This window comes from Phalacrocorax aristotelis, chromosome 6 (genome assembly GCF_949628215.1).
Source record: "Phalacrocorax aristotelis chromosome 6, bGulAri2.1, whole genome shotgun sequence".
Lineage (NCBI taxonomy): Eukaryota > Metazoa > Chordata > Aves > Suliformes > Phalacrocoracidae > Phalacrocorax > Phalacrocorax aristotelis.
The window spans coordinates 2,591,281-2,613,570 of NC_134281.1; the positions used below are offsets into that span (position 1 = coordinate 2,591,281).

Below are 22,290 nucleotides of genomic sequence, written 5' to 3' on the forward strand. Positions count from 1 at the left end.
GAAATAACTCTCGCATTGGAATTTCAGGTATCAAAAGAAAACACAGCACGTCAACATGCTTGCTTAGAAAAATAAACTAGGGAAAAACAAGCAGCTACCGGCATCCCATTCGGTGTGGGACTGTTTAAGGGGTAGCCATATTCATCCCAACAGATGCTCACGGCCATTTCAGCCCAGGCGTACCGACCCGTTCCATCCCACCTGCCAGGGAAAGGGGGAAGAACCGTGGGCTGCCCCAGTTTGAGACGTATTATTTGTACCATCTAAACCACAACGCGTTTCTGTGCCAGATTCTTTGTCAGAAGCCAAGGTAGGTTTGAGACATATTTTAAGGTATCTCTGGTGTGCTGGAGTGGTGCTCGGGGGAACTGCAATGTGAAGTATTGACATGATTCATGTCAATATTTTTTGGCCATGTCAAAATATTGACATGACCAACACTGAGGCAGCCACCCACTTACAGCTGTGGTCCCAAAGACGGCATTAGGTGAAGACCCACTGAATATGCCTACTGACAGATTTACCATGTAAAAACTAAGATTTTTCAGAGTCAAATACTTTAAACTACGTATGTAACAGGAAGCCAAATCCCTGTGAAATCAGGAAAACTTCAATCCATCCTGTTTTTAAAATAGATTGCTTAAATGTAACATTGAGGAGACAGCCACTTAGTGTTGTCAACTTCTACAGTGTTAAGAACTGTCCTTATTTTCTTTAAAGCCCCAAATCCGAATGACACAGGACCTACCTGTCATTTAAATATAGAAAAGCGAGTTTCTATCTGTTACAGCAACAAAGGCAGAGCCAAACAACATGAGCCCAGATAAAAAGAAGCCCAACCGAATAGATTTTTTTCGAATACATCTTTTCCAAGACCATCTACTGGTTTCTGGAGATCCTCCTAAGCCATGCCTTTTGATCTCTGAGTTTAAAACACTGAAACAGCTTTCTGTGCTTGAGGTTTCAGACAGCAGGCAGCAACGTAGCTCTTCCAAGCTGCTCCTTCTCGCAGGCTGGTGACTTGCTCTGCAAGTGAGCCCTGCCCAGGACCAGACTCCCAGATTTAAGGGAAAATAATTGAAAGTGCTTTCACCCCCTCCAACATCACACTCAAATCACTTTTAAACGATCTACCACACCAGGAGAACTAAGCAGCAGGAAATTATGCTTATTAAGGAGCACACACCTGACATTGCACAGAGGATAAATACTCCCTTTCACTGAACACTCTCTTGTTTACCCAAAGTGTAAGGATGAAGTTTAATAAGGCTGGAGCTCAACAAGGATAGATTCACGGAGATTTAAAAGCTGATGTTGATAATGCACCGCAGATAGGAAAGTGCAAGCAAAAACCCGAAGCTACGTTTTTCTTCTAAAAAGCTGCAAACAGCTATCCCTCCTCACTGCCTCACCCCTGAAGTGGTGGTGGTTATAATGATAATAATAAAACAACTTCCATTTTTATTAAGCCAAAGCACATTATAGACATTCTCATGCCTGTAAATCCCTGTGTCGCCCGTACAATTAAAAACAAGTTCAGGAAAAAGAAAGGATGACATGCCAAGTTCATATGCAGGGTAAAGAAGTCTCAGCTCCTCTGAAACCAAATCTGGGGGCATACAGAAGCAAACCATTTGGCTTCAGGTTGTTTGTTTAATGTCAAGTCCTTCAGCCGCTGCGTATGTTATACAGTCCGTTCCCATTCTCTCTTGGTAACTGGACAGACAAACATCACTACCTATTTTAAGACATATGCCACAAAACATACAGAAATATGCCGAGTGACTGAATCAGCACCACTACAAGTACAGCTTTCCTCATCTCCTGACTTGGATGTTAACTACGAACGCCATACTTAAAACTTTTAAGCCCTCAAAATTAAGCTCAGCCCTAAATACAGCCCAAAGCAAAAGATTATCTAAGTCAACAAGAACTGTAGATACTTCCAAATGACCCCTTTTTACAACAGCATTTAAGGTATCCCACTTGGGGTGTGAGGGGGATTACTGGACTGCATCATTTTTCCTTCAGAAGAGGCAGATGTTCACCACAGCTGTTCCCAAGGGAACACAAAGGTCAAAATTATTGACTTCCATTAGAAAAGAGAAGAATTTTTTCTTGGCAAAAAAAAATTCTCAGACTGTTGACCAAAACCAGGCCCAGGGATGGACAATCGAATTTCTGCATTACTTCCCAGAACATAGCCTCAATTTTCTCGTATTTTCTTTACTGAGGAAGATCCCAACCTCCCATGACATACACCAGGATATTGTAACCCCGACACGCCGTGTTGTATTCCATGATAATGCAACCCCTAAAATAGGACTGTTTGCAATTTATTGACATTTCCATTAATGAAATATTTAACAACTTTACCAATAACCATTATATGGTTACAGATAACAGAAAGGTAGTTTTAAGCCTGGAAGTAGTTCAGGTACACAATATGATTGAATTTCACTGCCCGTCTGTTCGCCAGGTCCTTTTTAAACTTTTCTGGGCGAGCGTGCAAAGCCATCGCTACAGAGTCGGGTTCTGCTCCTGTGCACCTCAGGGTGCAAGCTGCCTGCGGCCCCGCTGAACCCCAGCCTCTCCCAGTCCCCAACAGGAGAGCCATGCTCGTCATGCTTCCTGCTGGTCATCAGCTTCGCTGGAGTTAAGACTTAAAAGGGTTGATCTGGCTACAGTAACCTTATTTAAGGCTTTTCTCAGGCATGCAGTATTTAGCACTGAAGTCCTCACTCATCCCTTTCTTGTATTCTTTTTGGATCCTGTTTTAACGCCTCTCAGCGTGATGTTGCCTCCAACGCCACAGGAGATGCTCGCGTGGAGCATGTCCCCACTGCTCCCATGAAGCATGCTGCCAAGTCCAAGCAGGGTGAGCCTCTTTGTAAAATACCATTATATCCTAAGGCTTACCCACAGTCAAAACAGAGATGATGAACGCTGTCTACATCTACTATGTTCTTTAATAATTGAATACCAAAAGTCAGTCCACTTGACATTTATCTTCCAACATGCTGTTTCTGAGGTTGGCCAGTGCTCAGGAACATGCTGAACTGGCAGATGGAGTGAGGGACTAAATGACCCAACAGGCCTCCTTACATACAAGATTTATAAGTAAAGAGAATAATTTCTAGACCGATTTAGCTTACTTCAAAGCTGCTTTCATAGTCTCCTCACACAGGACTTGTGACACCTAGCAATATTACTCCACTAACTGATTATTTGCATTAAGCACTAAGTGATCAGCTACCACAAATTGAGTAGTTCCCCCCTCTGATGAGAAGGGCAACTGGGATATCTGAGACAAAAAGTAAAACTGGAAGGTTTTCAAGAGCGAAGTTTCCAGGTACCCAGTTTGAAAACCTTTTATAAACAGCTCTGGCTGGCAACATCAAGCCAACCACGCTAATCCCTGCGAAATCAGACCTCTACGGGAATCTTCAGCTGGAGAACCCAGGAGTTGAGGCACTAAAAATTTGCCAAGCTCGGCACATCTATCCAAAGTTCATCGCACAGGCGGACCACAGGGACTTAAGAGAACAGGTCCCCTCCTGGACATGTCAGCCAAAGCATCCGTGGGCATCCCCTTGGCCAGGGAGGGGATGCTTCCCTTCCCGCACGGTGTCGGCCGAGACACGAGACCAGCACCAGAAGCCCCCTGGAAGCACAGGGCAGGAGGATCCTCACACACACTCTCAGTACCCGGCTCTTAGGGCTAAAAGCACATTCACACTGCTCAAAAAGCAACTGTGCTCAGTACACAAATACAACCATTACTCCGCAATTTATTTGTTTTAGATACACCAGAGCCAAGAGCAATTGATTAACACTAGAGAAGGGACGGCCCTCAGAGAACGTTTGCAGCTATTGCTACGCACGATCCCAGTTTTAATGGCATTCTCACGTCCTCGCGAGAGAGGAGTCCTGCAAGAAACCCATCATATTCCTGGCCATGGAGCACTGATGTCCTCTTCACTTAAACGCTGGGCAGAAAGCAAGATTCCTTCCAGATAAACTTACTTGAAAAATCGAAGATAAAGAAGCACTGTCCTAAGGAAATGAGAGCAGTGTGGCAATATGAGCAATACAAACCTAGCAAAAGTGAGTCAGGTTTCTCCAAACAAGCGTTACGAGGCTTAACTCAGGTGGCAGCAATGTTGACAGCAGCAACATAAGATTTTAATATAAGGTTCTTTTCCCACTAATCTGAAGACTCATTTCGAAAGACAGACTTAATTTTTAAGATGAGAAACGAAACATGAACTAGAAGTGGACCGTACATTGAGAAGCAGAGTATATGTACCCACAGACACCAAAAAATACCTGAGGGATCAACACATTCTACAGTATTTTTTAAGCCCGGATAGGTTGAATTCATTTAATTACGTTAGTGATGACTTCCTCATGTACTTTATCTATATAAAAGTGAGTGCATCTTTAACTGCGTTTTATATACCCTTTATCTGCACAGGAAGACAGAATTAAGTCTCTGTTTAAGAAGCTACCCCCCAAAAAACCCAAACAAACAGAAACCTGCTGAATTTCATGTGAATTGCAAAGTACTGCTTTACAAGCCCTTTTGCCAGTCTATAGCCTTGCTCTACGGGACCAGATCTGAAAATGCATGAAATCCAGGCAGTGGATTAAACCCAGGAAAACTTTCTATTAACCACAGGAGGTTTAGGACTTGCCTTTCCCCCACTACCCTGTACTGCTTCAGTGAACACAAATCTGTATCACAAGACTGCGAGTTCAGTCTTCTGACTGAACAGAAAGTGCCATAATTATAGGGTTTATTTTTTACTGTTTTTTTTACTTATAGATTATTTTGTGCACTTCCTCAAAACAAGCTGCGTTTCTCGTAGCAAAAGCCAATTGAAAGAATCAATCCTGAAATGCAAACTAAGTGCTCTGGCAGGGCTCGTACGAAGCCCTTCACCATCAGCGCTGCCGCTCCTCTCCGAAGCACAGGTGAAGTTCTGCAGACCCTCCCTCACAACAGTTTCCACTGGCTTTCAGGGAGACTGAAAAGGCTCAGTCATATCTTAGGGCACAAGCAGATCATATGCTTAGCCTGATGGCCTTGAATAAGCCAGTACGAGTCTGATAGTCACTGAAATTCGACTGAGACACTTCATGAGAAAATGGGTTGAACACACATTTCCTAATGGTAGTTAAAGCAGAATTAACAGTGCAAACACTTAGAAATCAAACTGACTGTTAAATATCAAATACCTTAATGAGACAGCTGCCTTTTGAAGATCTCAGAATAGGAAATGCAACTGCTTTGTAAACGTTTCACGCTAATTTCTCCCATCACTCATCTAGATCTTGATGCCAAGTTAGAAAAAACAGGCTTCAGAGCAATACTGAAAGTTTGTTTTCCTTAAATAGCAGAGTCAAGGCCCCCTTTTGAAGTCACTCCTTACGGGGACTGTTTGTAACAAGATTTCTGCAGTATGCTATTCCTCCTCTCAAGCAATTTAATGCCAAAAGGCTTTTCAAATAATCTGAAGCTATTTTGCCGATACCATATTTCACATGCCCGCTTTGTGTGGGATTTTAATGCTTTAACCTATGACTGCAAATCCTATTTGTAAAATAAACGAGACCAAATATGCCTCGTTGCCAACGGTTTGATTTCCAGCAACTGGGATACAAATTACTTAATCTTTTTAAGATGGTTCTAATGATGTTTGTTTTGAACAAAAAAGCTCCTTGCCGTGCCTTGCAGTTCCATGATGCACTCAGTCCTCTATTATCATATTTTCACTGTGGTTTAGTGCTCAATTAAATAGAGATTGGCAATTTTATTTGTACCATTACGGAAACTGGAGCAGCACTTTTATCAAAGTCTTTTTCACTATTTAGGTTGCTTAGGCAAGAACAGAATCTCAAACCCTGCTTAACTGCTTCAACTTCATTCCTGCAGACAGGAAACACCTCTGTGAGGGTTGAATTTTGCTTCAGTTTTTAACAGAAAAAAGATCAGAGCTTAAGACTAGAGGGACAACAAAAAGGCAAACAAAGGACTGCTTAATGGCATAAGCTATTGCCACGCACATGAAGAACCATCCATAAATTAACAGATATTGGGAACATTACGTCAGGACTTGATCAAGTGAGAACCCCCAAGGCCAGGTAAGTCAGTGTGTTTGAATCAAATGGAATGGGGTCCTTCATATTTGTAAATGAGGCCACAGAAGCTAACATTTTTTTAAATGCCCCCAAACCCTGGCTCCCTAGGTTTAAGGCAGAGTCCAGGGCTTAAATAATTTGGTAAACCCAAACTTTACAACAAGAGTACTTGGCTGAAAATTTGGCCCTATAGACTTGATGCAACGTTTCTCCTAACAATGATTTCCATGGTTTTTTGGATAACACCCACCCAGCATTCGGTATCTATTTATACAGGTGCAGCGAACTTCTTAAAAACAGAGACCAAAACCCGATGTTTCCCACTCTTATTTCAATAAAAAATGAAGGTTTCCTCCCTGAGGGCTGTGAGAAAGATTCCGTAAGAATCCCATTAAAACAGCCAAAGCAAGGAGGAAGTGCTCTATTTAAAAGATCATCTGGTGATTAATCACACTTCGGGGGCTGCAGGACAAAGCACCATCAGTTGCAAAGCTCCTCACTTCGCAAAAATCTAAAAGGGGCTCTTTGCACACACCAGGGAAAGACAAATGCTATGGATTTTGGGTAGCAGAGCACAAGCAGCTGGGGAAGCCCCACGCACCGAGCGGGCCGGCTCAGGGAAGCTCCCTTGCTCCTCAGCTGAGCACCAAGTCAACAGCAGAGCAAAATCCTGCTGTTTCTCAACCACCAACGCTGTTCGTAGCCCGTGGAAAACAACAGCAGCACAGGGGACCCGTAGCTGCGCCAAGTCGAGCGTCGGGATCCTCGCCCTCGCACGCTTGCAGCGGGAGGCGGCTCAGGAATGGCGTTGGGTTGAGGGTTCAGCGCTGCTAATTTTATGCACATGTAGTTATATTTTAGAGATTACACGTTATAAAAAATATCAGCACGGTACGTTTATCTACCACATGATCTTGTTTTCCATTTAACTGCAACCTTTCATGTCCAGGAGCCTGCTATCTATCTGCCGACAAATTGTCATTTGATGAACCGTTAGATTAAAGAGGAGAAATGCACTTTCTCAGAGTATTTTTCCTCCCAGTGCTTACAACGCAGCAGATTTTCCTAGAGCCTGCAGCCTGAACAGGCAGGATGGAGGGTGTGGAAGAGGGGAAGGAGGAAGCAGCACAGTGCTATGATTTTCTCAAGGACACACAGTGGGTCAGACTCAGAGCCCGGACTTGAATCCAGGTCTCCTGAAACCCCATCCACCGGGTCCACACCTCCCCTCTTCTCCAGGAGGAAACTCTGTCTCATGGCACACCTAATCAAGCCTACATTTCCCCCTTTTCTTGAATAAAGTTGGAAGGGGTGTGTAAATTCATACAGCCAACGATGGCCGAGTTAATTCTGTTCTATTCACACTATTTGCCACTCCACAGAAATATATTTTTAAATTATTTTTACCATATCAATGACAAAGTTATTCAGAAGTTACTATTTCATAGCCGCAACAAAAGTCAGTTTAAGACAAAGGGAGAAAGAGATAAAGTAACTCATTTTGTTAACTTAAACCTCAACAAATCCTCAATACAGGAAAGCAAGCACGCATGACATCCTTTTCTCCCCAGACAGAGTGCCTGTGGTTTTGTTTGGGTTTTGTTATTTATTTTTTTTTAATTCGCCCAGTGCAGCCAGCCAAAGTAGTTACAGAAAATTCAGGTCGAAAGTAACACGCTTATAACATGTATGAAGTTACACTTTGTAGTAAAAGTTACACTTTGACAGCGGTATCTGATACAGCAGCATCTTATACAGCAGCCGCAAGGCTGATGTAAGAAACACGACTGACGGATCCTATTGACAGGCATCTGCAGAAAGCTGAAAAAAGAAAATCTATCAGAGACACACTGTCGGGGAAAAAAATTACTTTTCCTTTCAAACCAAGTATGACCTGACAGCATCTTTTTAATCCTGTTAAAAGTCAGAAGCACTTACTGGAGTTGATACTTACTGAAGTTCGTACTTACTGGCTCTAACCCTGATGGGAGAAGGCAGCTTAGACGTCAGCCTCTGGATGAGGCCCATACAAGCACACTGTGTTTTTCAGCATATTTCTATTAGGAGAGAGTTGGAACATGCCAAAAGAACCAGGGCAACCAATGTCATGGGGAAAGAGAGCAAGCTGGGTTTAGAACACCAACTGGAGTTTGGCCAAGGAAGAATAATAGCCAGGGAAGAGGAAGGTACAGAACAGTCCCAATTTCATTTGCATGGCCATATATCTACTGAGGCTCACCACAGAACGGGCTGTCTCCCACAGCCCCGTCCCCCCACCAAGCCTCCAAGCTTCCTTCCTCCCAAGATACACGCTCCTTAGCGAACGCGAGACACCCTAAATCTACCGAAGTATTTTCCTTCTGTCCGTCCGCCTCACTAGCCTTCATCCATCTGCGTCTGCTCGTCTCCCTCTGACCCTGCTTGCCCAATGATTTCGCCCTTCCCGCACCCTACACCTCCCATTCCTCCCTTCGCCAATACTGCACCTTGGCGGGGGTTCTGTGGCCTCCATGGTGGCGCTGGCGTCGTTTTCCACGGCTGGGCTTTGCTGGATCTCTCCTGGCAGCCTTGGGTCTCCAGAAGCAATAAAGGTAACGCTTTTCTTCCACTAGCAAGTCTCTCCTATTGAAGGCTTGTAAGTCTTCTCTCGTCTTTGAGATGCAGCAACCCTCGCAAGGGTAAGCTCAGCTCACTTGCTCTTCCCTCCTAGACACCTCAGCAGGCATCCAGGTCTGCAGACTAAAACCTAAGTGCCTGTGGCAAGCCGCCAAAGAGGAGGAGCCACTTCCAGCACATGATTCGCACATGTGGAGAACCACTGGTGGCCAGGGGACCTACTTTGAGCCCTGCTGATCAAAAAAATAAAACCGGGTGGGCTGGGCTCCTTTACAGATGAAGGCTCCAGTTCCCAGGTTGACTTGTACACGTTGGGCCCCCAACAGTGATTTTCTAGACTGCAAGCACGAGTCAGCGTTCTGAAGCAAAGGGCCAAAATACTGTACCACCTTATCTCATAACGAGCATTCACAACTGAATCTACTTAACCCTTACAGATGGCCACTCCTCCAGGGATTGCAGAGTTGTTTTAATAATAAGATAGGTTTTTAATTAACTTTTTAGATCAAGCATCATCAGCCAACTCAGGCATGGATCTGCTTTCGTGGCCGTGCGTCTCTTCTCAGAGTGGGATGCAGGAGGGATGTATCTGGACTGCAATCAAAACTTTTTTCTTCAGAACTTCTTGGGAGATTTCTGAATTTCTCAAGAGTGGATAGGATGGGCCAAGGCGTAAAAGAAATATTTGTAAAAGTTTCATACTAAACTGCTACTAAACAATTGCCAGAAGTTTAAAAAAAAAGCTACAGCCTTTTGGCAATAGCCTTTTTTTGGCCTACTGCGATCAGAAATTTCTTACATGTAGATGCACAGAGATTACCGCCGTCTGACTGCAGACATCATGCAAGCCGCAGGGACGAGGAGAGAATGAACTGTGTACATCATCACATTTGATCCAGTATCCAAGCCTCTTTCCTTATAGCTTAGTATCAGATTACTCCAAAAGCAGAAACATTATCGAACACCCCAACCCAGAAGTTTGCTTCATCTGGCATTATGTTTTCTCAGAGCTATTCACCATCCTTCGATAACCTGTTCAGCCGAACACCAGCAAGGTACGAACACTCAGCTTTCTGCAGCGCTCCTCACTTTGGCATTCTGGCATGTCAGGTTGCAATTACATTGCCACAAGCCATAAACCAGCAAAATAACGCAGACTTCCATGCAAATTTCTAACACATTTTTCTCTCTAGAGGGTTAACTTGCTCAGATCTGAAGTGACATATTATTCTCCATATAACACTGTTAGGAAGGAAAAATAAGTTCTGAACCAAGCTTTGATAGGCTTAACCAAAACCACAACTATGAAAATGAAACTCTTCTGAGTTCAGAATCCACAGTTGAATTTTGCAGCTTTCCTCGTCTGAATTACAGTTTCTGTAGTTTTCATCTTAATTTTTTTTTCCTCCCCTAAAGCAATTTGGTGCCACAAAACACAACTGCTCTGAAGACCTGGAAATGTACTTTCTCAACAGGTACAGAACAAGCAACAACACACGCTTCCTGTGGTTGCCTCTGCCAAACTAACAAGCAGTTGCAGCCCCCTGGAAAAAGGGTTCTGCCTCCATACCCGGCCACTGCCCATCCGTGCCAAGACAGAGAACCAGGCGACAATTACTGTAGTGCTTTTGCAGCGTCCGCGGGGAACAGAAATCAGAAAGGAATATCGAGCCAGATCAAAGCTCATGCTGTTTGGCGCCCTGCCTCCTGCAGCAGCCTCTGGGAGATGCACAGCGGAAGAGCACAGGAATCATTTTGAACAGCTATGGACACAGACAGGGTCTGGCTTGGCAGCCCAGAGATACTGCCCGCTTTTCCAGTCTCCTTCACAGCACCCAGTAAAGCAGCGCCTGCCTGTACCCAGCGTAGGCCACTATATGAAACTGCTCAATGGCTTTTAGCTCATCATCTGTGCTACCACACAGAAGCAGCAGAAAAAAGGCTACAGGCTACTGAAGCAACAGAAACTAGCGAAGGTGCTATCTCAGCAGCAGAAGCAGCTGATTTGGAGCATACCGAAAGGCAGATTTTTACGAAACCGGATTAATACTGCAGTGAGAGGAACGTTACGTTTATGTAACTTTCTAGCAGCACATCATTTTCTACCTCTAAACTCCTCTGGTCTCCATAAGGTGCTCTGGGGAAGCTGCCTTCCCTCACACTCACCCACAGGCGAGTGAGCAGCTCATCTACCAGCTACTACAGAGCCACTACCCTCATCCCACCTCCCACGGGATCTAGAGATTCCTCCCGCCCTGAAGACATAATCCTACAACTATCTTATATTTATGGGGCAATAACGTCTCAAAGACTCCCAGCACACTCTGCAGCTTGACACATCAGATACTCCCAAGGAGCACGCTGTGCACTGAAGAATTACCACGCGCAGCATCACAGGGGAACAGCAAGTCAACAAAACAACCAGAACGGGCTACACCTGTTCTTCTGACTGCTTCATCCGAGGGCAGGTACAAGAGAGGGGCTCCAGGTACCTGGGTCCTGTTTTAAGCCTGCTTTATAGCACTGAAAAAGACGTTTCACCGCTATATGGTCCATTTCAGCCATCTACCAGGAGAGACCAGCTCATCCTACAGGAAGCAGGTGAAAGGAGCTCCTGCTTCCAGGATGGGCTTCTGAACCACACCAGTAGGTGTCTTTCCAGGGCTGGTACCCTTCTCATGGCGCGCACACACACTTGCCATACTGGAGGAGCTGGAACCTTGCTTGCACGTTTCATCTGGACTCTGCCACCCTTGCAGGTGACCGCCCACCTTCTCACACTGCCACACTGTAACGCTATTCAGCACTGCCTTTATAAGAAGAGTTACTATGAAATCAGACCAAGACCTCACACCACACAACAGCAGGATGTCATGGTTCGCAAGCCTCGCTCTAAGTTGCGATGGCATTCGTGAGCTGCCAGGACTTGAGACTATTTCTTCACTTGAACTCAATTTTTCCACTTTCCAGTCTACCCCACACCAACAGGGATTTGCTGAGGCGTTGAGAGAGACCACGTTACACCCCTCGTTACCCAGACCTGCAACTCCAGCAACAGTCACCCAAGAACGCACCGACCAAGCGCTCGCCCCTTCCGCGCTCTTCACCGGGGCCTTTTCCGCCCTCCAACAATGGTGTTGGGGACTAGCAAGTCTTAAAAAAAATACACTATTTCCCACAGTCAAGCTCCACCCCACGATTGCAAAGGCAAACCAAAGTTAATCTTGCTGCTTGTTTACTTCCTAATTTATGAACCCCTGCAAGAGGAAACCAGATGACTCCCTATTTCAAGGCTTAATTGATGCTGCAAAACAAGCAGATGGGGAAAAAACTCACCTAAGCAAACCCTTTAACCTCAGGGTGGAATAAGGTATATTTTAAGAAGGAAAAAATTGTTATTGACAAACAGAAGATGGCTTAAAGAACGTATTAGAAATAATCAGCTCAGCAAACAGCTTATTTGACAGCGCTCCTGTAACAGCTTGTTTTGAAAAGCACTGGAGCTGTGTTTTCGTTTCCACAATAACTCCTTTTTTGGTTTACACGTACTGGCCACTACACATTCGCACCGCTTCAAGTCGCTGGTTTCCATAGCGGTCAACTTTCACCTTTGTTTCATCAGGTGTCCCGTTACACCAGAGATTTTGGTCTGATCGATGCCACCAGTTTTCTCCGCTCACTGAACAACCAGCGTTGGGTAACCAACCCTTTGCTACAGCCACAATGCCGCGGAACACTGTTACTGTTTCAGGCACCGACCTTACACCTGCAAAACCACTGAGCATTCAGAACCTGAAATATTTTCAGCAGGAAGAAACTGACTTAAAGTAGAGATCCAGAAAATAAACAAACAACAAAACCCAGAGCCTGGTAGCCTGTTAACTTAACCACAGAGAAACCACTGGGGGAAAGAAATGGATACTGGCTTCCCATCACATCCCTCGCTCACCAGCTGAACCCCGCCAGGAAAGCAAGTCAGATGAGGGCCTTCAGACAGGGCTCTGAGTCCACGAGTCCTTTGGCTCAACAGGTTTGCAAGTTCTGGGATACCAGGCAAATTTCCAAGCACAGGAAAAGAAACTTAAAGGCAAATAAAGCGCAGGTTTAAGAAACAAAACGCATGTACAGGAACTAGCCATCATCAATACTAAAACAAACAGCTGCCGTACACGCACACTACTCCACGCGTGACTTTGAGTCGCTAAATAAATCTTCCTAAGGCAAGGATACGGACTGTATTAGCCCCGTTTTCCCTGCTTGATTTACGAGTAGCAACAGCACAGCCCCATCCGCCTGCAGTCGAGCGGGCACAGGCGAACCGCTGCACGGTGCGTGCGGCGACACATTCGATGCAGTAATTCAAACCTTTCACCTGTTGGAGTCTTTTTTTATATAAACTGCTGCGAGCCGGACTGAACTCACGTGGGGCAAAGAGGTTTTGGGCTAGAGGGGAAAGCCTGACCGACCCCAAGCCCCCGCATCGAGCCCGCTGCTGCAGGGGGCCGTACAGCAAAGCCTCCCCCCCGCACCCAGGGGAACGCGGCGAGGGGGCCTGGGGCAGGCAGCCCCTCCGCACGGTCAGGGGAGCCGGGAGGCTGCCTCCAGCCCCAAACCGACCAGCGAGAACCGAGCTTTTCGCACGAAGACGCGAACCCGCTCACAATTATGACACATTCCCCGTACGTGGGGAATGCACAGATGCCCCCTCCCCGCCCCCCTCCCCGCAGTCCACTTGTTGTAGTCCGGGAAACAGCTAAATATTTGGCCTCTCGGAGCAGCCGCCGAGACCCTCGGAAACATCCACCCACAGCTGCCCGGCTTTTGACCATTTAAGAGTAAGGTCGCCCGCCGCCGAGTCCCCACCGGCGCTCCCAAGTGTTTACATAACGCGGAGCGCCCCCGGCAACTGCGCCTCAACTCCGAGCGCGAAGAAAAGCAGGAGGCAAAGTTGGAGCCGGCCCGGGGCTGCACCGCCGGGGCCCGGCCGTCCCGCCGGGGGAGCGGCGGCGAGACGCGCCCGGGGCAGGCGACCCCGGCCCCGGCGGCGCTCACCCCCGCCCCGGCGCAGCGGCGGCCCGGCTCCGCTCCCCGCGCAACCGGGGGTGAGGTGGGGTGGGGTGACCCTGCCCGGTCCCGCGGGAGCCCCGGCGGCCGGCCACCCCCTCCCGGCACGGCACGGCACGGCGGCGGGCTGCCTCGCCTCGCCTTACTCGAAGAAGGAAGGGGGCCCGCCCCGGCCCTACCTGGCTCCGGTGGTGGCGGGGCAGGCTAGCGGCGGCCCGGCAGCCCCATGCTGGCGGCGCGGCGCTGCCCGGTCCCGTTAGGATGGAGGCTGCGCCGAGCTCCCCGCCCGCCCGGTCCGGTCCCGCCCCGCCCCGCCCGCCGCCGCCTCAGCTGCACATCCACATGGTTACTGCGCCCGCCGCCCGCCGCCGCGCCCTATATACCGCCGCGGGGCCTTCTGGGTAGCCGAGTCCCTGCGGCGCGGCGCTGCCTCTGGCAGTGCTCCCCGCGGGACTACAACTCCCGGCGTGCACCGCGGCGCGGCGCCGGAGGAGGGCGGAGCCGGCGCTCCGCCGCTGCCGAGCTGCTTCAGAGCCGCAGGTTCGAAACCCACCGGGAGCTAAACCAGGAGCGTGGGGGCGCTCCGGGAGGTGTTGTGTTCCGGGGTGGGGGGGAGTCGGGTCGCGGAGCGGGTCTCGACGCGGTTTGGGAGGCGCGAAATAAGGGGAAACCAGGCTTAAACCCGCCCACTGGTTTAGGAGGGGTCAGGATTTCGCAAGATTATTGACACCTGCCGCTCTCGCTGCTGGGGCAACTCCGTTATTGGAAGATCGCCCTTGGCTGAGGACAGCTGGGGCCGCAGAAGCGTGGCAACGCACCGTGAAATAGCTGTTTAGCAGAAGAATGGTTTAAAAATTTGAAAATTGTGAGTTTTACCTGGTCTCCTCTTTGGTAAGACTGGCATAGGGATGCTGCTGCCGTTAAAGCCTGCCTACCGACAACGCAACTTAAGCCAGGATGACCGACGGTGATAAAAAATAAGCAACATTTCCTTTTATTTCTTGTATTATGCAATTACTTGTCCTTAAAATATTAGTCAAGTTATATTGTCCTATAAAATACTGTCATTTTTGTGCCCTCTGTAGGGTACAAGTTGCTGCGTTTGGCAGCACGAAGCGCCTCGCTGACACGGACGCGGCGTTCACGCCGCAGAACTGCTGCATCACTTCAGTTGGCATTAGGTGAGGAAAGCACTTCCCTCCTCTCCCTTCCACCCCTGGGCTATCAGATAGGAAACGGGGTGTAACTGCTGCTGCCGCCGGGCTCGCTGCTTGCTTCCCACCGCTGGAGAAAAGGAATGACTCCGGATCAGCCCGTGGTCCGATTCAACACAACCTACCACTGTGTCGGTGCTTCATGAAAAAGTAACGTCAGAGGAGTTGTAATGATGGCTCTCAAGCCAGAATACGCAGGAGCTGAAGTCCATGACTTAGGAACTTAAGAGAAGGACAGCGAATACAGTTCTATGTTTTCCACAAATGGCTGCAATACTACAATCCATTACTCATCGGAAATTTGGCAGAGTAATGGTGCCTAACGTCATTAGGTAATCCTAATGAATTCTCGTGTAATCAAATCTAATCTCTGGATGAGTTTAGTAGGCTGAGGACAGCAAGTGGTAGGACGTCTGGTGCACTTAGGCAGTGACATAAGGGCTGTCACCAGAGCCAGCGCCAAAGAGCTTTGCCCACTGAACACCTTTAGCAGAGATGCTAGCAGCATGCCTTGAAACGTCTTCATTACTGGGCGCCAAATCAGAGCGGCAGCAGCATTTGCATGTAACGTCAGCCACAGTTTTGGGGGATTTCCCACAGCCAGAGGGTGTGCAGCTCCCCCAGCCCCCCCCCAACCTGACAGTATGAAGGTCTGGGAACGTGGGGCACAGAGGAGACAGCAGAGAAGACCTGGGGTTCTGCTTTGTCCCCAGCTGCAAATCCCCAGTTCATTGTCTGAAGAGTCGCGTACACATCTCTCCCTGCTTCCCTTACAGCAGTCGTGTCCAGTCCTACCAGATCTCGCAGCCCCCCCGGAAGGCAGAGTATCAAAGGCTGCATTTTCTCTCGTGGACTACGGTTGCTTCTGGGTCTTGGTCAGTTCTTCAAAGGCCATGGAGTTTGTGCTTCTGAAGGCCCTTCAGCCAAAAATACTGATCAAGTACTGCAAAGGACTTCCTGGATTTGAAAGGTTCCTGGCAGAGGCAAGATAATCGTGAAAATTTCCAACAGTGGAAAATGTTTCCATTTCTCTTTGGGAACTTGCTTTAGGATGCTGCTGCGGGTACGGTGAGTTCATAAGGCTTCTATAATCTTGTAGCTTTAAGAAGAAATGAGAGTAGGGCAGTCTGGGAATGAAAAATTTCACACTCTGAAGTTCCATGGAGTTATTCTCTTAAAGCAAGTGCTTCATGGATGACGTGAGCCACAGCCGGTAGCGCCGGGGGTGGGGAATGCAGCCCTGTTCGCTCAGCAGCAAACCAGGGCTTGGGTTTAGACCACACGCACGTACGCAGAGGGTCTAAGGCATGAGAACTGTTCAAGAATTCAGAAAGGAAGTAGTGAAAAAAATACTACTCGGTAGGTATCACTTCAGTCTTTAGAGTGCTGTAGTAGAGACGTTTAGCCCAATCACATAAGTGATTTCAGTTGCAGGAAAACGTTGCAAGGGATTTATGGTTTTGCTCTTGGCAAACTCCGTTCTTTTCCTCCATTTTGAACCTTATTCTGATCCATCACTACCTTATTTGTAGCAACCATGTGAATTCAATATTGACGAAAGATGTTATGATGAAGTCTTTTATTAGCCAAGAATAAGAACAATATTATCTTGTTTAACGCTGCCGAATTTGTGATGAACTGTTGACTTCTTTGGACTATTTTGGACAGAAAGCACCCCAGCCTGCTGGCTGGGTTTGCAACGGTTTTTGGTCTCTGCTGTTGTTTCAGCTGCACAATCAGCAGCCCTGGAAGGAAAATGAGCACAGAAGGTATTCCGGGCAGCCACCAGGACTTCAAGGATCAAACTGTCTGATCTGGCTTGTGGCTGGTCTTCATGACGAGGTAGCTGATCACAAAAGCTTGCCACCGTCAGAGCTGTCCACGCCAGCACTGCAGTGCTGAGGTGAAAAGCACTGCTAACAAGAGGGACGAACGCTAGGCAACATCTCAGCTTTTTGGCTAAGTGCTGAAAAGTCTCTCACTTCTATAATATTTTACTAACGCTGAAGTCACTGTCGTAATCCTGAAGCACGGCGCACTCGGTGCGTGGAAAGAGAATAATTAAACCCTGCGTGGAAGAGATTTGCTGCCTGGGAACAAATGGCTTAGGGGGACAAACCCTAAATGACCATAAATGCCACCGTAAATGCAGCCATAAATGACACCAGCGAAAGTTTTCAGGAAGTCCTCAGGATTGCAAACTGGAAGTTGGGTGTTGCTCACAAGCAAACTGTAATTATTTCATCTAGTCTCCTGAGAGAAGGAGGAACGTAAACCCTCCGGATGGAAGTATGTAAGTGATGCAGGAAAGAATTCTAGGAAAATGAGCAATGAGAACGAGTGGGCAAGATACACTAGAGAACTGTCCCTGCCCATTGGAAATTAGCCGATTTTCTTGAATTCCATCATGACACAGCCAGAATCCCATGGCTTTAATAAGGGGAAGTTATCCTGGCAGACTCTCTTCAGTTCTAGAAGACTGCAGAATTTGGATACCTAGATTTTGCTGTCATTTCAGTAAATTGCATTGGAAGGAGAAAATACGTTATATTTACTTTGGATTTTCAGAGGGATTCATTAATGCACAGGGCTAAGATCGCTGTTTCAACATAAAAGGAATGTTTACATTTTCTGACCCCGCAGCAGCAAGGGTTGATTTTATAATTAAATTTGCATTCATTTATTTTCCTGCGCTCTGTTGCTTTTCTAAGGACGTCACAGGGCAAAAGGGACCGATGATGGATAACTGAAATGCATTCTTGTGAAGGCTGCCAGCGCTGTCATTTGACACACGGTACAATTTCATACAGCAAATACAGTTGTGTACTGTTCCTTTCCAGTACTAATGGAAAACAACAAACCCCCCCCACCTCCTTCACTATGGCCACACTTCTTTTTGCTGCACGCTCCTAATCTGTATAGGGGAAAATTATATAAAATATTTTGAATTAATATCCCACAGAAAGAGTAAAGATTTCTTTCAGCACGGTGGAGGATCCAGAAGAAGATCCATTCTGCTGACAGTCCTGAACAGAAGCTCCCACACAAAGTAAAGATTTAAACGACTGTCGTGGGTTTAACCCAGCAGGCAGCTCATCACCACGCAGCCGTTTGCTCACTCCCCCCAGTGGGGCGGGGGAGAGAATCGGAAAAAAACGTAAAACTTGTGGGTTGAGATAAAGACAATTTAATAGGACAGAAAAGGAAGGGAAAATAATAATAATGGTGAAAGAATATACAAAATAAGAGATGGATGATGCAATTGCTCATCACCCACTAACCGATGCCCAGCCCGTCCCCAAGCAGTGATCGCTGCCTCCCACCCAACTCCCCCCAGTTTATATACTGGGCATGACATCACATGGTATGGAATATCCCTCTGGCCAGTTGGGGTCAGCTGTCCCGGCTGTGCCCCCTCCCCTCCCGCCTTCTTGTGCCCCCGGCAGAGCACGGGGAGCTGGAAAGTCCTTGACTTAGCGTAGGCACTGCTCAGCAACAACTAAACCATCACTGTGTCATCAACATTATTCTCACGCCAAACCCAAACCCCAGCACTGTACCAGCTGCTGGGAGGAAACTTAACTCCATCCCAGCCAAAACCAGGACAATGACAGAGCACCAACATCTTCAACAACTACAGTGAGCTACAGGAAAATCAAAGGAAAACAAGGGCATCGCCAGTTCCCTGATGAAGAAGGTATTGACAGTTCTCGACTGAGAGAGCTGCCTTAGGCTCTGTACCTTGGCTGTGCAATGCGTACAGGGGAATACAAAAGCAGCACACCCTTTCTGCCTGTGAACGAGCTAGCAGGACTTTGGACCTATGCCACACAAGAAAGCAGGCATCTGCACCTGCTCCTCCCCCAGCCCCTTAGCAGGGGGACGCTGAGTGGGAAGAGCTTTGCTCTGATCACAAAGTCCCAGCCAGCCGAGCTGGCGCAGAGTGGGGTAGTAATTTGCTTCTTGCTGCTAACAGCAAATGGCTACCTCTCCCAAAAGTAAAGCAGGAGGCCATCGTGCCTCCATAAAGTACGTTTCCATTTGTGACCTGCTTGGCTTGCACACTAGCATGTTGCTGTTCACCTGGCTTGTGACAAACAACTTCTCAGTCACCTGAAATGAAAACGCCTGTAAAAAAACCCCAAAAGTGCAGTAAAAGGATTTGATATTCACTTGGAAAGAAAAGCAGGTTTCTCGTTTTCCCCTCCTCCAGTGATGTTTTCCCCCCTCCATGGTGATCTTTTTGCCATAAAGACTGGTTGTGTCATACTTCGTAAAATCCATTTCTAAAAGTGAAAAATCAAAACCCTGGGATGGGTACACGAACAGAAATGCCCAAGGAAATTACCGTTTCTTTATTTTTTCCTAAGTCCTTATTCTGAAATGATGCTGAGTTGCATCATCCCCCATTAAGAGAGGAGATGAAGGTTCTCTTAGGAGGCAAGCACGTACGCACTCTCACGCTCCATACTGCTATTGAACACAAAGGTGTAAGCACTTACTTTTTGTGCCTTAGACCTGCAGCTCGTACGAGTCTCTGACATTAATGCTATCTGCGTGCTGTTGGCTGTCCTTCAGCTGCAGTTCCGTTGCACCGATTTGCTGCAAAAGAGCAAGAAAGAGCTTAAAACACCCACGGCCCCAGCCGGAGAGCAAGGCCTGGAGAGCTCGCTGCTTGCTGCAAGTGAGGAGCAACGATTCCCAAGAGAGCTTACGGAAGCGCCAGTCCTCACTTCTGCTGGGTGATACCTACACAGTCTGAACTTCCCTTTACTACAAATCTTGCTGAGTTAACATCGTCGGTCAACTACGATGACCCTAGTTGCAGTTTTTGACATCTCGAAGCGGGAATACTTCAAGGCAGCATCTGTATTTCCCTGTTTTTTCTCCATGGAGGGGAAATGAACGGTAAACGATTGTGTCGTGCCAAGGGATCGTATTGAGGCAGAGTTATGAAATTATCTGCATTAATTTAATGTATTTTTATCGAGAATGACGACTGTAACAAGCACTGGACGTACAGCGTGAATGAACCCAATGCCACATGCATTAATACACCCCGTTGGGTGCCAGAGCACTGGGTACGGCGCCTCTGCAGAAGCAGAGCTTTGTTTAGGCCATGTTTGCTTCAGCACCTACTTCTTTCCAGACGCTGGAAAGGCAAACTTGGAGCCAGCCTTGGGCACGGCCACCCTCCCGCCTGAGGGACGCCCCGCCGCGGGGTCGACACTCCCCCGCTCCCTCACAAAGCCTCACGAAGCTTCACACACCTCTGGGGACGAAGCACAAACCCCACCCGCACCGCTGCGCCCCAGCTCCCCCTGAGGCGGGCGACCCGCCTCCCGGCGGGGCGGGAACGGCGCCGAGGGGCACTGGCCCCTTTAAGGGCGGCTCGTCACCTGACTGCGGGCGGCACGTGGTGCCCCTGCCAACATGGCTGCGCCCGCGGCGGCGGGCGGCCGGGCGTCCCGCTGCCTCCTCCTGCTGCTGGGGCTGGCGGCGGCGGCGGCCGGGGCGGCGGCGCCCGGCGGGGACTGCGGCTGCAGTAGCGCTGACCGGAGTGGCGGCGGCGGCGGCGGCGGCGGCGGTGGTGACGGGCGGGAGGTGGCAGCGCGGCGGTACTCGGCGGCGGCGGCGGCGAGCGGCACCCGGAGCGGCGGGCGCAGTCCGGTGAGCGGCGGGGCGCTGCTTCACCCCGCTCCACCGCGCTCCACCCCGCCGTTGTCGTCGCGGCCGGGGGCGGGAGGACTGTGGCGAGCCGGGCCGTGGGGCGGTGCCGGCTGAGCTGGGCCTCCGCGGTGCTCGGGGCGGGGGGGGGCAACGGGCAGCCCGCGTTACAGTTTCTATGTGGAAAGAGAAATGGAAGCTGTTTCGTGGCCCTCCTGGGCCTGACTGGCGAGGGGCTCTGCTCGGGGGCGGCTGCTTCGCCCGGTCCCATCGTGTGTTTCCGTCTCAGAGAGCCGCAGTGTCACCCGGGTCCTTTGGGTGCTCCAGAAGATGGGGAGAGGCCTGGGCAGCGGCGCCTGTGTCCTGGTGGCCATCCTCGTGTCCCCACTCGTGTCCACCCAGACTGCTCTTCCTTGTGCAAAGCTGAGATGTGACAAACTGAGTCGAGGTGTTTTTTCTTGGCTGCTTGTTTTGGCAGGCCTCCCTGTGCCTTTACCAGGCCAACCCTGGGCGAGCATGGCCCAGAGTACCCACGTACGTGGGGCTGTCTGCTGCCGTAGGGCCCAGGGAGGTGGGAGCTCTGCTAGTGTGCTCCCTTACATCGTGACCGTCAGTACGGCTCTGGCGCTGGTTTCTCCCCACCAACCTCTTTTAGGTCTGTGTCAGTATCAAGGGAATTGAAACGCCAGCAAGTGATGTGCCAGGTCTCTTGCGTGCGTTTCAGCATCGCCATCGTTGATGTATCCATATCTAGAGATCCATTCAGGTTTAATTGCTTATTCCTTTCTATTGCTGTTACTGCTCTTCTGAAAGACATGGTCCGGGGCAGAATGTGCCTTCTTATTGAAGGCATAATTTAAAGTGTGTTGATGTGCTGTGGCGGTGCTTACTGCGAAGGGATGCTGAGTCTTTTTGTACCATTGGAGACCAAAAGCCTCAGTGGATGAGATATCTTCAGTTATTAGAAATGGGGTTGCTGTTTCATTTCATGAAAGGTGCTAGTAGACTTTGGCAGACAAAATTATACCGCAGTGGACTTGGATCTTGTTCTCGTGCTCGTAAACAGGAAGAATGTGAGGGGCTGCCTCTCGAATCGCCTCTTGGTGCTGTAACGCTGGCAAGCTGTGTTGGCTTGGAAAAAGCCTGTGTCACACAGGCAGCGTGGAAAATTTCCAAGTAAGGGGAAGGATGCACAGTGGTAACTATGACTTTACTATTGCAGGCTGTGCTTAAGAAACTTGAGAATATTTAATGAGTACAAATTACATAGTCCATACTGCACTTGGGCTCTATGTCACTAATATATGTTTCATGTCATTTTGGCATTTCACTGTGGGTCTCATTGCAGGGTGAAAAAAAATCATTTGACTCTTACTTTATGCAAGGAAGCTGGCAACTTCAGCAGCAGATAGTGAAACTGAACTGCTGCTGGGTTTTAAGCTATGTTCATAGCATAACTTGATTATGCTTAGCTAGAAACATTTTTACCAGAAGGGAACTGAGTGAAAAATTGGCTTCTACCTCAACCACAACCAAGAAGAATTATTTCCTCTACATCTGTAGAAATGGGGAGCTAGAACTCTAG

General features: G+C 48.4%; 2 protein-coding genes and 2 long non-coding RNA genes across 10 annotated transcripts in view; 2 read left to right on the forward strand and 2 right to left on the reverse strand.

The window, feature by feature from the left end:
• ITPR1 (inositol 1,4,5-trisphosphate receptor type 1) overlaps positions 1 to 14,175 on the reverse strand; it is a 180,732-nt gene extending 166,557 nt beyond the window's left edge. For 5 of the 6 annotated variants that reach the window (XM_075095602.1, XM_075095603.1, XM_075095599.1 and 2 more), the window contains exon 1: positions 14,004 to 14,175. The gene's annotated coding sequence lies outside the window, so the exon portion shown is untranslated. The remainder of the gene's footprint in view (positions 1 to 14,003) is intronic. The other variant, XM_075095604.1, reaches the window with a different exon arrangement.
• Positions 14,176 to 14,464: 289 nt separating this feature from the next.
• On the forward strand, positions 14,465 to 17,730 carry LOC142058448 (uncharacterized). Of its 2 annotated transcripts, XR_012660994.1 has the most exons (3): positions 14,465 to 15,370; positions 15,815 to 16,106; positions 16,571 to 17,730. It is a non-coding gene; the product is annotated as an uncharacterized LOC142058448 (long non-coding RNA). The 2 variants fall into 2 exon arrangements; XR_012660993.1 differs by having other exon boundaries at positions 14,465 to 16,106.
• A 479-nt stretch (positions 17,731 to 18,209) lies between these two features.
• Positions 18,210 to 20,611, reverse strand: LOC142058453 (uncharacterized). The gene is made up of 2 exons (XR_012660996.1): positions 20,309 to 20,611; positions 18,210 to 19,640 (listed from the first exon to the last, which is right to left on the reverse strand). It is a non-coding gene; the product is annotated as an uncharacterized LOC142058453 (long non-coding RNA).
• Positions 20,439 to 22,290, forward strand: part of SUMF1 (sulfatase modifying factor 1) — a 39,396-nt gene continuing 37,544 nt past the window's right edge. Inside the window, exon 1 of the mRNA XM_075095608.1 lies at positions 20,439 to 20,708. Within this exon, the coding sequence (XP_074951709.1) occupies positions 20,472 to 20,708 (237 nt within the window). The 5' untranslated portion in view covers positions 20,439 to 20,471. The remainder of the gene's footprint in view (positions 20,709 to 22,290) is intronic.